The sequence below is a fragment of the Podarcis raffonei genome, chromosome 6 (assembly GCF_027172205.1).
Source record: "Podarcis raffonei isolate rPodRaf1 chromosome 6, rPodRaf1.pri, whole genome shotgun sequence".
Classification (NCBI taxonomy): Eukaryota; Metazoa; Chordata; class Lepidosauria; order Squamata; family Lacertidae; genus Podarcis; species Podarcis raffonei.
Window position 1 is genome coordinate 63,081,146 of NC_070607.1, and position 14,374 is coordinate 63,095,519.

The window sequence follows — 14,374 nt, forward strand, 5'->3', positions numbered from 1 at the left end:
GATGTCCGCATATTCAGGAACATCCCTTTTCTAAAATCTGGGGAATGCCATACACTTTCAAAATTCTCATGCACACTGGTCTCTTGGCAGAAGTGAAGAGAAGTTGTGGATCATACTGACTGACAGCAGTGAGATGGTGTTTCAGGAATGGTGAATGGTCAGCATTTAGTTTGCAGTGATATGCTGGTACGGTAGGATGCCATATATGCAGGAAAATATTTTTGTCCAAGTCTGCTTATGAAAAGTAATAGTCATATGAAATGTGATGCCAACTGCCAAGTGGCAGGAAGAAATGAATGTTTCAGAGCCCGTTTGGGATGGAAAATGCACTAGATCACTGGTTTTCTAAGACGAGACAGAAAACACATAGCTGGATACGTCTAGGAAGGGCAAAATGATGGGTAGCACAGAAACCACATCTTACTTCACAACCAACAGGTTTGGAACTATTGCTGCTTTTTCTCACCCAATTGTGGGACACCAGGAGCTGGAGTTATTAGACAGTGTCCACTCTTCTTCCCTTGCATATATGGAAGGGGCATTGCATTCATGCACCTTTCCGAACCTTTCCATAGGAGTAATTCTCCTGTGCCCTTCACAGAGCAAAGACATTATTTACCTCCCACTATTATTAAAATAACAGGCTGCACATCCTACAGCTACACTGCTAAAATCCAATAGAAGTCAATGTGATTTCAGCAGACTAATGTCTTGAGGAGGGGGGCTGATGATGCAGACTGTTAATACTTCTATATGTCTTTGCAGGAGGTATATTGCCTGGGACTTTCAAGTGCTCCCTCAAGTGCACCACACACATGCCAAGGTCATGCTATAGATGGGCAAAAAGAAGTAACATTCCATCATTCCAAGAGACTAGACCAATTTTCCAAGCGACCATTGAACCCACATTTACATTTGTGGGTTTGATGCAGACAAATTCATTTTGGAGGCTTGTAAGAAAAACCAAATTATGAAAACATCAGAATATTGAAATAAAGATCCTGATCCGCCAAACACCAATTTTCCAGTTTGCACATTTGAATATTCTGGTGTTCTGATTTGCTGGAGCCATACAACGAAACCAAGAAACATGGAATTCTTAAAGTAAAGGCACACTCTTCTAGAATGCTCAGTTATAAAGAACTGCATGAAAAGCTCCACTTGCCAAAATGCCTTCTCCTACAGAATAGGAAAGGTACAGGGTCCCCATCTCATCTGGCGACTACTAGTTCAGTATTGGCCTACTTGCTGTGATTTCTCATACTGGTCATGGATTGCAATGGTTAATGGCATCATAGTGCCTGTTGCTGTGTTCCTATAGCAGCGCATGCACTTGGCTAAAGGTTCATTTACTAGTGCATGGCAGCAGTGTTTTACTCAGCACTTGCACTCTTACTGCAGACCCACATTTGCCTACTGCCTCCCTGCAATGCTGCTGAACAAATACTTTTGCCATGGTGCAGGGAGGCAAAAGAGCCAGAGGCGGTCCTTTTCTATATCATCCTGTAGGCCATGCATGATAAGAACCACAACTCTGCATTGGAGATGGGAGTAGAAGTTTTTTTAGAAGGACTGGTTAGTATTGGACTGCGGCTTAATGAAGCCAGGCTCTTCTCCCCATATAAACTGTCATTTTATACCAATTACATAATCTGTGATCTTGTGATGAAAAGGGTTTGCTGTGACATATCCTGCATGTGCAAGGACACCTTGCATTTTAGCCTCCCTTTGCACAGATGTAAAAAGTCAATGCAATGTGTCAAGGGTAGTGAAGGATCAAGCTTCAAATTGACTAGGCAAGAGGTATAATGAGATGTGATGAAGTTAAACGAAGCAAAGGAAAGTTTAAATTGGGCATCACAGAGACTCTTATGGGTCAGTTCTCGTAGACTGCACCAGTTTCACAAGGGAAATGGCAAAAGTTTGCTTTCACTTGAGTGAATTAAACAGGATCACCCATGAGATAATGGAATGATTGGACTCGAGGACAATGTAGTACTTAATTTCTGAAATCAGAGGTACCAGAGCTGAAGTTTGTTCGCCACTGGCCCACAAACCTTTCCCCTAATCCTAGATGTGTGGGACTGGGGATAGGGGAGAGATACTACTCTGCAGACACTCAAAAGGCACATCCTTTACTTGTTCCAAGGCTAAACTGTGGTATTGAAAAAGGGTTCTTGGACAAACATTAGGGGGTAAATTAAGGCCTGTCTCATATTACTAGAACAGTGGCTTTTAAAAACTCTGTCCTTGGAACCTTCAGTTCCTCAGAAGCTTATTGGGAATTTCTTGATAAGAAGACTGTTTCATGATGATAATAAATAACAAGATGAAAGATGAAAAAATATTTTTTAATAATTCCAGTGGCACATCAACTAAATATAAGCTTTCAAGGTATGAGCTTTCATGTGTAATACACACATCGTCAGAGACTCTGAAGCAGAGGTCGCTTCAACCTTATAACTATTGATGACTGTTATAACAGTTGGTCCCACAGGGAAGTTGATCTTTAAGGTGCCACTGGAATTATTAAAAAAAATATTTTTTCATCTTTCATCTTGTTATTTATTATGACTATGACAGATCAACACGGCTATCCACCTGAATCTGTTTCATGATGGACAAGTTCACATGTCCACCATTGCCATTTTTTCCTTACAACACAGTGACACAGTTGAATATTTTAAGGTGGACATTCAGTATGTGCAGGACAATGTAGACCTAACTGGCTTGGTTGTCACCTGGCATCACCTGTTGTCTTCTAGGATTGAGCTTGCAAGGGATTCTGTGGCCAATGCACCAAAATTCCTTGTTTGAAAGCTGAAGATGGAAGGGGTTTTGGAATAAACAAAAACATAGCACTATAAGGTATCTGAGAAAAAAAGAAATAAACTAAGAAACAAGTTCGTTGTTAGTAGGTGATCATACGTTACATTAAGTTTTAATTTTATTTGGCTGAAAGGTACATTTCATTAGACCTAGTTGTTTTTATTCCTTTTTGTGGCTTCCAAGCACTATTTGCTCAATGCTTTTAATTTAGATGCCGAAAAGCAAATCAGAATAGAAGTCTGAAAATAAAGACAATTCCCCCCCCCCCCCGCCATTGGAGCTGCTTATTATATGTTTTCTGAACATGATGTTGGGTTTGCAAAACCTCCATGTTTTCACAGCAACACAATTTCAGGATCAAAAACATTCTGGGCCACATTTTGTGATGGTTTGCCAAAAATGAAAGCTGCAAAGCTGCAAAAGACATTATGGGATACACAACCTAAAATACATTTGGAAAAAATTGAAAGGTTAAATGAGTCCGAAAAGGTTAATAAATCATGTAAAATTTGTGACGAAAGAACACAATCCACAGAGCTCTGTATTATTGTAAGCCTTGTTGACATGGATAGAAGTCCCACAGGTTTGCACCCAGGGGAGGTACATTATGAGAACATCGGTATAAAACCTTATAGCTGGTTATGACTCACAGTCCTACGCTTTCTAAACAGTATAACAATATTTTAACAATTGGTGAACTATTTCTGAAACATATTTAACCATCTATTAACAGTGTTTTATAAATTGCTTAGAAATGGTACTCTAATATAAAGTAGATCCCAACAATCTAGAAGCGATCCTCCTCTTTGGCAGGAAATGATGCTTTAACAAGGGAAAGTCAAATATTGTTAAATTGCTTTATCCATCAAACTGATGCAACCCAGAGACTGTCACTAAGAGCCACAGGACTGTATTACAAAATGAAACACACTATCAGTCCATGCAAAACAGTTGGCTCCTGAAGTAATCCTACCAAGGACAGTTTCCACTGACTATCTGGCTACTATATACAATGGGAGACACTTCCAATACTATTAAATAAACACATATAAAACAGAAAAAAGAAAGAAAGCATGGGCATAGATTACAGAGTATTTCTGAACATCTGGCGCAGTTGCTTTGACTGATTTTGCCCTCTTTGAAACTCGTGTGTACAAGATTAAAAAATAAAATCCCCCCTAGGCTTACTTCTTTAGACTTTTTAAAAAATACAGAACTGGTTATTCTAGTCACACTCTTTACAAGCCAGTGGTAACAAAATAATTTTTTTAAAAGCAGAAAATTGTGGTGGACTACAAATGCCTGTCTTTCCCCCAACAAATATTCCCTCCCCCCCCAGCACATACAATAATTAGCAGACAAATACACTGTTTGCAACTGCAATTTGTGTTGAATTAAAAGGCAATTACAGAAAAAAACAAAACCCTGTCTTAAGAAAGAATGCCATCCACAATGAGAGTTTTATTGGTGCTTGTGTGTGTGTGACTGCATGCAGGTCTCTATTTTTGCTACTGCGCACTAAAGGCTGAAGCCTGCAAAGACACACTCATGCAAGAAAAGGGTACACAGTGAGTAGAACCCCTGGCTCTACAGGCACTACTTAAAGCTTGTCGTGGACCATGCAGATGGTACGTCTTTGCAGGGTTGAGCCCAGAAACAGGAAAGTGTGCTCAGATCTTTTGTAGTCGGAGTGTGCCAAGTTTCACGAATCCTCTTGCTTGCTCTCACCCACACACGCACTCACAAAAGAATGAAAACCAAATTCTCGTGACAAGGTGGCTTTTTTTTTTTTTTTGCCTAAAACCTTCAGCTATAAAAGAAAGCAAATGTGTACTTTTGGTTGATTAAAAGATCCTGCTGCATGAAGGAAATAATAATAATAATAATCACAAAATCCGTTTTTTTTTTCTAATCACCTTTTTCAGTCATATCCTCATGAATAAATATTATCCATTAAAAACCATTGAAAAGGTGCTGAGATACACAGTGTTATAATTCTGCTTCTTTATTGACTTTCTCGTAGCTATGACAGGACGTCTCTTCCACTTTCTGGAAACTCTTCTATGCCCCACATCCGGGAACATTGCTTCTTCTTGTTGACAGACAAAAGAGAGCTCCTTCTAGCCAGCCCCTTCTAGCTTCCCAGTTCTTCTGAGCTCACTCTGCAGCATGAACGTGAGTTTGAAGGAAGCTGCCTTGCCAGGCTCCCGCAGTTAATTCTTAGATGCCGGTCAGGTTGGTCTAGCTGTCCACCCAGCCACTCATCTAGGCACAATTTGCAGCAAAGGAGGAACATGGAGGTGGGGAAAGGGAGAGAAACGCCGGCCTTCCAAGCAGCCTCCTTTGACCCACACAGCCTTACAAAGCTGACACCTTGACAATGTTGCTGCTCGTAGCGGTAATGTTCGTTGAGTGGCCGGGGCTGGATGGGGCAGGCCTGCTTTCGCCTTCTGGGGTCAGTGCTGGAGGCGTCGGGATGCTGATGATTGCTGTGGTTATTTGGGAGGCTTTGCAGTTCGGTCTCAGCCCATCGTCTGATTTCATATTTAGGCTGGATCGACTAAAAGACAAAAGACAGCCAGGGGTGGGGTGGGGAGGATTAAAAGGAGCAGAAGTTGCAAGCTGTTTGTCGCAAGTGTCGGATAAAAAGGTAAAGGGACCCCTGACCATTAGGTCCAGTCGTGACCGACTCTGGGGTTGCAGCGCTCATCTCGCTTTATTGGCCGAGGGAGCCGGCGTACACCTTCCGGGTCATGTGGCCAGCACGACTAAGCCGCTTCTGGCGAACCAGAGCAGCGCATGGAAATGCCGTTTACCTTCCCACCGGAGTGGTACCTATTTATCTACTTGCACTTTAACATGCTTTCGAACTGCTAGGTTGGCAGGAGCAGGGACTGAGCAACGGGAGCTTACCCCGTCGCGGGGATTCGAATCGCCGACCTTCTGATTGGCAATTCCTAGGTTCTGTGGTTTAACCCACAGCGCCACCCGCGTCCCTCCAAGTGCAATATTGTTTTTCTCAGAGGTTGTAAAGACTAAAGGCTAAAACTAAGTGGTGGGCTGCAAAGGACTTTATGCAGCTAGGAACCTCCCCAGTTTGGGGACATGGGAAATTTCTTGATAAACTGGCAGTAAAGGTATGGATGCATTCAACAAGACAGATCTAAATTCCAAAAGCCATCATTTGGGGTCCTCCTTTCTGTTCTTTGGTTTTAGCCTGGAGGCTGTGGTGCAGCCTGCCCCATCAACGCATCTTGGGACAAGCTGCACCCGATTTGTTTCTGCTCAAGAGGTAGGTATTAAAGGCACAGTTAAAAAACAACAACAAAAAACCCTTGCCACCCAAAATACCTGGACAGTAAAAATGGGTGACTGCGACCTCCTCCAACCTGTAATTGAGGACTAGCCAAGAAAAACACATATATTGCCCATAGCTGATCTAAAAGCAACCTAAATAGGAACAACACAGATTCATTCTTCACACTGATTAACGTCAACATGGAATCCTATCTTGTTGGGTCTAGCTGTTGAATATTAATGGTTAATCCTGCTTTTGTTTCTGTAGCATGTCTACCCTTACAGGTCATCCTAGATTACTTGGCTACCATTCTGTCTCTTTACTCCTTGCCCGGTTCAGATATCACTCTGCAGAAGTCCTAAGGGCTTGGCAGCTAGAAACATTCCTATTAAGAGCTGCACTGGTTGCATCCTATGATTAATTATGGAGTGGAAATGATAGGGTTGCTCTCTAGCCAACTGCCTATCTGGATTTCAATACAAAGACAAAAAACTCTTTCAGTATGAAACCCTGGCTGTAATCTTAGAGTGACTTACAAAGAGGATCTTCCGAAACCTCAGTCATTCTAGGTATATCAGTAGGATCCTTACAATGGTTCAGTGCTCTTGACAGTTGCCAGCTGTACCCACACCCAAAATAAGGCACATATCATTAGGTTGAACTGAGGCTACAGCTTTCTTTATTTTACGAAGGCAACCTTCCCAAAATACGGAACTTCAGAGCTTGCAAACCTTTGGGTGCAGGCAACAAGCTTTTGCCTCCCTCCATTTATGGGGGAGCAAGACCCCAGCTCCTTGTCTGCATCTGACTCTTTCTGCTCAGACTTCTAGCTGTGTTGAAGAGGGATATCTACTGCTGCTCCCCTGAGCCCCAAAGTTCTGGCTGCATAATGCAAACAAGCTGCAGAAAAGAAAAGGTGTGACACCCAGTGTCCCCTTGCCTCACCTAGCTACACCTCTGGATTAGGCAGGTTCATGGAGGAGAGGGCTGTCGAAGGCTACCAGCCATAAAGGCTGTGCTCTGCCTGCAAAGTTGGAGACAGCAATGCTTCTGGTTTCTGGAAATCACTCGAGGGCAGAGTGCTCCTGCAGTGGTGTAGGAAGGGGCGTGCAGTGGGTGCGGGAGTTATTTTTACTAAAACAATTATTTTTGCTATTTTGTCACCCCTCCTCAGTGATGGCACCGGGGGCGGCCTGCACCCACCGCACACCCCCTTCCTATGCCACCCCCTTCCTATACCACCCCTTTCCTATGCTCCCCCATCTCAGTGCCTCTAGGTGATCTCCAGCGATTGCCCTCTCACCTCTTTCCCCACTGATCTGCCTGTTGTGGCCAGGATCCTATCACCTAACTTCCCACAACCAGTGAATGCTAACTACCATTGTCCTGATGGAGCAGATAAAAGATAAAGAATAATTTGGAGCCAGTCTAGGATAAATTCCTACTCTGCACATTTGCATTCAGCTAACGTTGCGCTGTGTTGAATGTGCAAGGGCAGCCGCCGAGACCAAAGGAACCTGCTCTTGGAGGGGATGGCTGGAGGCAGGACAGGTTCCTCCCAGAGCCTTCATAAAATAAGGTTATTACTGTCTTTAAAATAATTTTATTATTGTGTTATTTTATTGTGTTATTATTGTGTTTATTATTGTGTTTATTATATGTGTGGGCTTTTACAGTGTTAGCTGCTTTGCAGGCCAGTTTCCAGGCAGAAAGGTGAGATAGAAATATTGCAGAGAACTCCCAATTTGCTCACCATGTTATAAACCTAACATTAGCAATTCAGAGTTCTCTCTGTTATAAGATTTCAAAGTAATTTCAAATGTAAACTTGTATAATACATGATAGTCTGTGAGCCAAATGGCTGCCCCACGTCATGACATGGGACAGCCATCTTCTCCCCCTTTCCATACCAGACCCTGGAAACATTGTTATGTGGTTGCACTTCCAGGGACATTTCTGGTCTTGTTCAGAAAAGGGTCTGGCAGGTCACCTCATATTGCAGCAAAAATTCTAAGAATGCTCCCTTGCACAGGTGTAGAAATTGCAATCATTCTCATTTGAATGATGAAAACAGTTTGTTGGATTGAAGTCAGGGCTCATTATCCATTTGAAAATCATAAGCATAGTAAATCTGATTGATTTTGCATTCTGGTAGCATCACTACTTGTATGTGGTTTTAGGAGGGGCCACAGAATTATTAATTTTATTCTACTTTCTAGCACCAGTGTTGAATGAACACCCTGGTTCAATGGTCTTTGGACAGAAAACCAACAGGGGTGTGTGTGTGCTGTGCAGTGTCAGTGTTGGGTTGGGGAGGGTCCAGATGGTAGAATAAGCTTAGAAAATAGTATGAGCCACATTAAAAAAGTGCAAAGAATGGTTTGGTATTATCCTATATATCCTTAGCCTGAAGCAGATACACAAATTAAATTCGACCCACTCACAACACTGCTGCACTTTCTTTTGCCACTTCAATTTTTAAGAATTAAGAAATTTCAGTTATCACCTATTTCCTGCTGAACACAACCATATGATCTATAATCAAACCAATATATAGTTCAGATTATTCCTATATGAACAGTTGCCTAACCCATATACCGTCCTCATTTCATTTAATAGTTGCATAACAGGAAAATATTAGCAGGTATCATTTTTCCCCCAGAACAGCATCTCCCTGGCAATAAGATCTGCAGCTGCTCATTTCTGCTTATTATGCAGCAATGGGAAGTGTATGTTAAAATTATCTTTCTCTTCCAGCAGTGTAGGCTTGACTGCTTTCTCCTTAAACACTATACAAGATCTCATTTGCTTTTGACATAAGCTGCCCTGACTGTAGGCTGATTCACACAACAAGATGTTGGCCTATGTAAGAGTTTATTTCACAGTGAATTGTTGGTATTTTTAATAGCCTTGCAATGCTTAATATGATTCCAGACGGCAACTCTCCACATCTGACTCACTTTCTGAACGTTTTTCAGGAGGCAGAAAATTGTGATGTTTCGCCATGTTGAATGGGCCTTACGAATGTCCATGGCGGAAATCACCAAAGAAAGGTAGATTCAGATGCCTGGGTGTCACATGCTAGCCACTTAAAAGCTTACTATACGGTGCCTGAAACTGCTTAGGGGAAATGGTTATTTGTAGATTCTTAATCCTAGCATTACCAGCCATCTGCTTCCTAGCAACTGCCATGATACAGTAATGCTGAGAGTAGAGACATCTACCTCCCCACAGGGAGGCGCCAAACACTCATTTCCTGTATCTGTAACCCCCCACCGGTAGAATGTGAAAATGCACAGTGCGAATCCTCATGGACGATTTTAAAAAAGTCTTCCAATTTGCACTAAATTTCATTTCAGCTCTGCTACGCTGGGCTTGTGGCATGGGAAAAGCATCCCAGACGTCAGTTCAACACACTGCCTGAATGAACTTGTCCCTGCTTGGGCTCAGAGACATGTCTGCTAAAAGCCTCTTTCCTAGACCAAGGGGTTCCTCCTACCGTACCTTGTTGTAAGTGAGGGCTGCTCACTGCACTGGATGTGTATGGTGCTGAGCTCTTGCATGCTCCGCAGCCGGGTCGCTGGCACACTGGAATTAGGGAGGTGGGTTGTCTTCTTGCTGCGGCGGGAACAGCAGGAGGTGCTCAGGCCTTGGTGGCTCGAAAGGGAGGGGCTGCGGCTGGATGGGTAATTCTGCATCGAGCTCTCCAGACAGTTCTGCTCAAACATCTGCTCGTCAATGAACTCATGGTTCTGTCAGGGAGAACGTCAGCAAATGTCAGGAACTTCCCGAGATGACTTTAAACAATCACCACCACCACCCGGATGGAGACTAAACTTTCAAACAAGGACCTTTCCATATTCTGTTCGGTCGTGCTTTTGGGAACCATGACATAACTCTCTTTCGAGAAGCCAATTGGCTCGTCAGCATTTGGCTGGTGGCACTTCCTGTAATGTTGAAAAGGACACTTGCAGATGGAAACGTGCTCCAGCTGTATATCTACAGCCAACATATTTTTTTTCCTGCTCAGGTTCCTTCTCAGGCATTGACAGGAAGTGCCGCCATTGTAGCTGAAGGTGGAAGACACTTATGCATTTGCTCAGTGGTCCTTCAGGTAATATCTGAAATGCGTTTGATTTCTGCTTATTTTCCCAAGGAAACCTGCTTTTTGAACACATATGTGCCCTTCTCATCCAACCAGTTTATACCCAGATACTGGCTGAGAGAGCTTTTTTCATTATGGATTAACTTCGCAGCCATAATTGTATGAGGAACCCCAAATAGAAATGTCCTTGAGGGCTGCCCCTTGACTGTGGAACTTCCTTCTCTTGGCAGTACCTGAGTCCGCAAAACTGATATTGATTGAGTTTTTAGATGTGTTTTGGGTTTACTATGCTTCAAAAATAAGCCTATAAACAGACATTCAGGATTTTGTTCAGTGCCCAAATGTATTCAGCAACAGGAGTGTCTGTGCCAGAGCTAATGGCATGATGATCATATCTAGTATGACTGAATTCCTCAAGGGTGTGTAAGATCATCTGGTTGTGATCTTGTCACTGCTAAGAACTACTCCTATTTGTGTCTTCCTCCATCTCCTATGCCTTATAAGTTGTCTACAGATATTAATGTTGTTGGGCAGGATAAAAATCCTGAAATTAATTAATTAATTAATTAATTAATATAAAGCTTGTACCCAACTAAGTTAGTCCATTAATCTCATTGGGTCTGCTCTGAATAGGACCAGAATTTGGATACAACGCAAAATAATTAAGAGTACTTCTTGTGAAAAGTTCCATGATAAATCTTTCCAAGATAAATTTGAAGAAAGGTCTCTTACCTTATTGGACGAGAAATTAGCAAGTTTTTGTGAATATGCATCCAATTATCCAAGATGCATTGCTATTCCCCCCCCCCCAATTAATCTTGTTTCTGCAGCTGTAGGGTGGAGTTGTGTCTAACTTTTTTCAAGTCTGAGAGAAGAGGAAGCACATATGTGTGGAAAATGTTTGAAGATTACTTGTGGGACTACAGTCATTTCCCCAGACCAAAACTCTTGTTACATTTCATTCGCTTCATTTCGTTTCTGTCATTTATGGGTTTGAACACCCCCTCCTACAGAAGGACTTACTCCTCAGAGAATTGTTTATTAAAATGTGAATAAACATAGAATCTGCACTTTTTCGCCTTTATGCACATCTCTAAATTTGATGCAATTTGTCCCAAATAGGGGAGGAGGAATCTCAAGCGAGGATTGCAAAGCACTCAGGTTTAGGTTCTACTAAAAGAAGTTCGCAGATGAAATTAAATAAGGTAGAGAGGAATGCTGGCATATGGTGCAATTTTACCATTATAGAAAAGAGACTAGTAAGCGATAAAGGGCAAGACAAAGACTAGCAAGAAGGCCAAGAAGTGGAATTCAAACTGGCAAATGTGTATCATATGCCAACCACCTCCTTTGCATGAATTTATTTTTTTGAGCTTGAAGAAAAGGAAACCTGTGCAGGTTGTACCCCCAGCAGCAAATTGAAATGAAAAGCAATGCAACAAGCAGCGCTGATGCAGACATACCCCAACTTTAGACGCTGTAGACAATTATTTTTTACTTAGAGTAGATCCCTTGAAATTGGTGGACCTCAGTCATGTCCATTCATTTCAATAGGTATACTCTGAGCATTATGAACACTTGATACAACCATAGGCATTTAGTAAAGAATTGTCATGCTTCACTCACTCACTTTTTAGGGGAATCCACACAATACCGTTATCCAATTATTCTCATGAATTTCCCTGTGGTGTATCCATCTTTCTCAGACTGAAGAAAGTCCATCTTTATTCAGAACACAACCTCCATGGGCATAGCTGCCTAATGTGCCATATTTTTCAACAGGCGTGGTTTTTACGTAGGCAGCGAGATATCAGGAAAGTGAACTTAATCACAGCTCAGCACTTATAACATTTGTGATGGGTGCATTTTATGACGCGGGCATAATTTTTGTTTCTGAAACCAATCATTTAAATATCACTAAAACACTTTTCTGACTGTAGTGTGTTTTTTCTTGTTAAAAAACCCCCACCCCATAATGCTATAATGTTGTGGTTACAACCCTTAGTCATGGCAGAGGGTAAAAGCTTTTTTGAAAAAGTCATTTTCCTAAAATCTGCATTCTTTTCATAAAGTATTATGGTCCTGCAGCATCGTTATTGTTGGCATCCATCTGTCTTGAGATACAATGGAGTGCACCTCTGGGGGTGAAGTCAAACTGCTGGAGAATCACAGTGCCTGCTGTGGCTGCAGAGACCAGTAACTTGCCACTGCTTCCTTCCATGTTGTTTTTGCTGCGTTAGCAGAACCAAAGTCAACTCCTTGAGGCGCAAGCCTGGGCAGTGTGCATGGATATCCAGTGTTGCCCAGAGAACAAGATCCCCTCCTTGGCCCCTCAGATGTCCAAAGGAAAGCAGAGCAATACATTTGGCACCAGCTAGACTGCAGGAGTTGCTGGAAGGAGGTGACCATATGACAGAGACGTCCAACCCCCAATAGACTGTGATCTACTCACAGTATAAAAAAACTGGCAGTGATCTACCCATTGTCAAAAAACAACTGGCAGTGATCTACCCAAAGTTGTGGAGCTTTCTTTTAGGAAGCCAAAGTTGTGGAGCTTTTTTAAGTAAGCCAAAGTTGGGTTGTTGTTTTTTTGCTTTTTTGTAAGGAGATCGCTGAGAGGCCAAAGATCAACCAGGATCTACCAGGAACACCCTGCAATCTACCAGTAGATCACAATCTACCTGTTGGTCATGCCTGCCATATGACATCCAACCATTTTAGGGACTCCACCATTATACAAAATTTAACATGGTGGCTATACTGCTATATCTCTCATGGAAAAAAAAAACCCCACTGGAAAAACGTTTTACTGATAATTTTAATATGCATAATAAATCAATCAATAAGGGTCATAAAATAATACCCACCACAAAGTTATACCGAATGTGTGCTGAGCTTCAAATGGCCTTACCCACAGCAGCTATGCCATGTCCACTGGTGTAGAAGGAACATAGGATGTACACACTGAAGGAGCTTAACAATCCCAGTAGTGCAGAAAGCCACGTGCAATTCTGCTTGTAGTTTACCACAGAAGGACAAAGACGTGTTAGCTGTCTGGCAGGAGCATAAGTATCTTGATTTTATCATGACCTTCTTGATTTAACATTATGAAGCAGAGATAGACCTAAGCAAAGCGGTTAGGATGGCAAATGTTAGGGAGAACGACATGGTTAGGGGAAAGGTGATGCAGATATTTTATAATCAACCCAGCTGAATAGCACAGAGCTGTCATTCTGTGCTTTCAGGTAGGAAGACAACTTGTGAGAAAGCTTCCACCTAGGACTCCACTTCCAGGAAAGAGGGGCCCTTCATATGTCACAGGACCTTTTTACAGTGGTGCCTCGCAAGACGAAAATAATCCGTTCCGCGAGTCTCTTCGTCTTGCGGTTTTTTCGTCTTGCGAAGCAAGCCCATTAGCGGCTTAGCGGATTAGCGCTATTAGCGGCTTAGCGGATCAGTTGTTAAGCGGCTTAGCGGATCAGCTGATAAGTGGCTTAGCGATCAGCTGTTAAGCGGCTTAGCGGATCAGCTGTTAAGCGGCTTAGCGGCTTAGCGAATCAGCTGATAAGCGGCTTAGCGGCTTGGGAAAAAGGGGGGGGAGGGAAAAAACCCTGCAGGAACTCGCAAGACATTTTTGTCTTGCGAAGCAAGCCCATAGGAAATTCGTTTTGCGAAGCACCTCCAAAACGGAAAACCCTTTCATCTAGTGGGTTTTCCGTCTTGCGAGGCATTCGTCTTGCGGGGCACCACTGTACCTGCAACTTTATTCTGTGGGACTATCATAATCTTTAAAAGCCTGTTAGTATATGGGTAGGGTCATGCCGGCAGGTCTTCCCACGTACTCGACACCTGGCCAAGATCAAAGGAGATAATCCTGTGGGACAGTGATTGGCAGCACCCACGAGGCACCAGGCTTTTGAACGTTTTGACAGCAGTTTCCACGCTACTCCCATAATGCGTGAAGAATACTCTAGAAATGTAATGTTGTGTAACCTAGAATAACAATTTTAGCCAGATCAGGGAAATATACATCGCACAAAACAGGGGAGAGATGAGTGGTGTCTTGTACTTAACACAGGAGCGAGAAAGGATAAGACCTCAGAACATACACAACTCCCACAACCACAAAGGGCAGATAACTT

The 14,374-nt window shown here is 42.6% G+C and overlaps 1 protein-coding gene across 5 annotated transcripts in view; it reads right to left on the reverse strand.

The window, feature by feature from the left end:
* Positions 1 to 3,352: 3,352 nt before the first annotated feature.
* The window catches only part of KCND3 (potassium voltage-gated channel subfamily D member 3), a 264,846-nt gene continuing 253,824 nt past the window's right edge, over positions 3,353 to 14,374 (reverse strand). For all 5 annotated transcript variants that reach the window (XM_053393491.1, XM_053393489.1, XM_053393493.1 and 2 more), the window contains 2 exons: positions 9,632 to 9,879; positions 3,353 to 5,389 (listed from right to left, as the gene is read on the reverse strand). In XM_053393491.1, the coding sequence (XP_053249466.1) occupies positions 5,188 to 5,389; positions 9,632 to 9,879 (450 nt within the window). In that variant the 3' untranslated portion in view covers positions 3,353 to 5,187. The remainder of the gene's footprint in view (positions 5,390 to 9,631; positions 9,880 to 14,374) is intronic.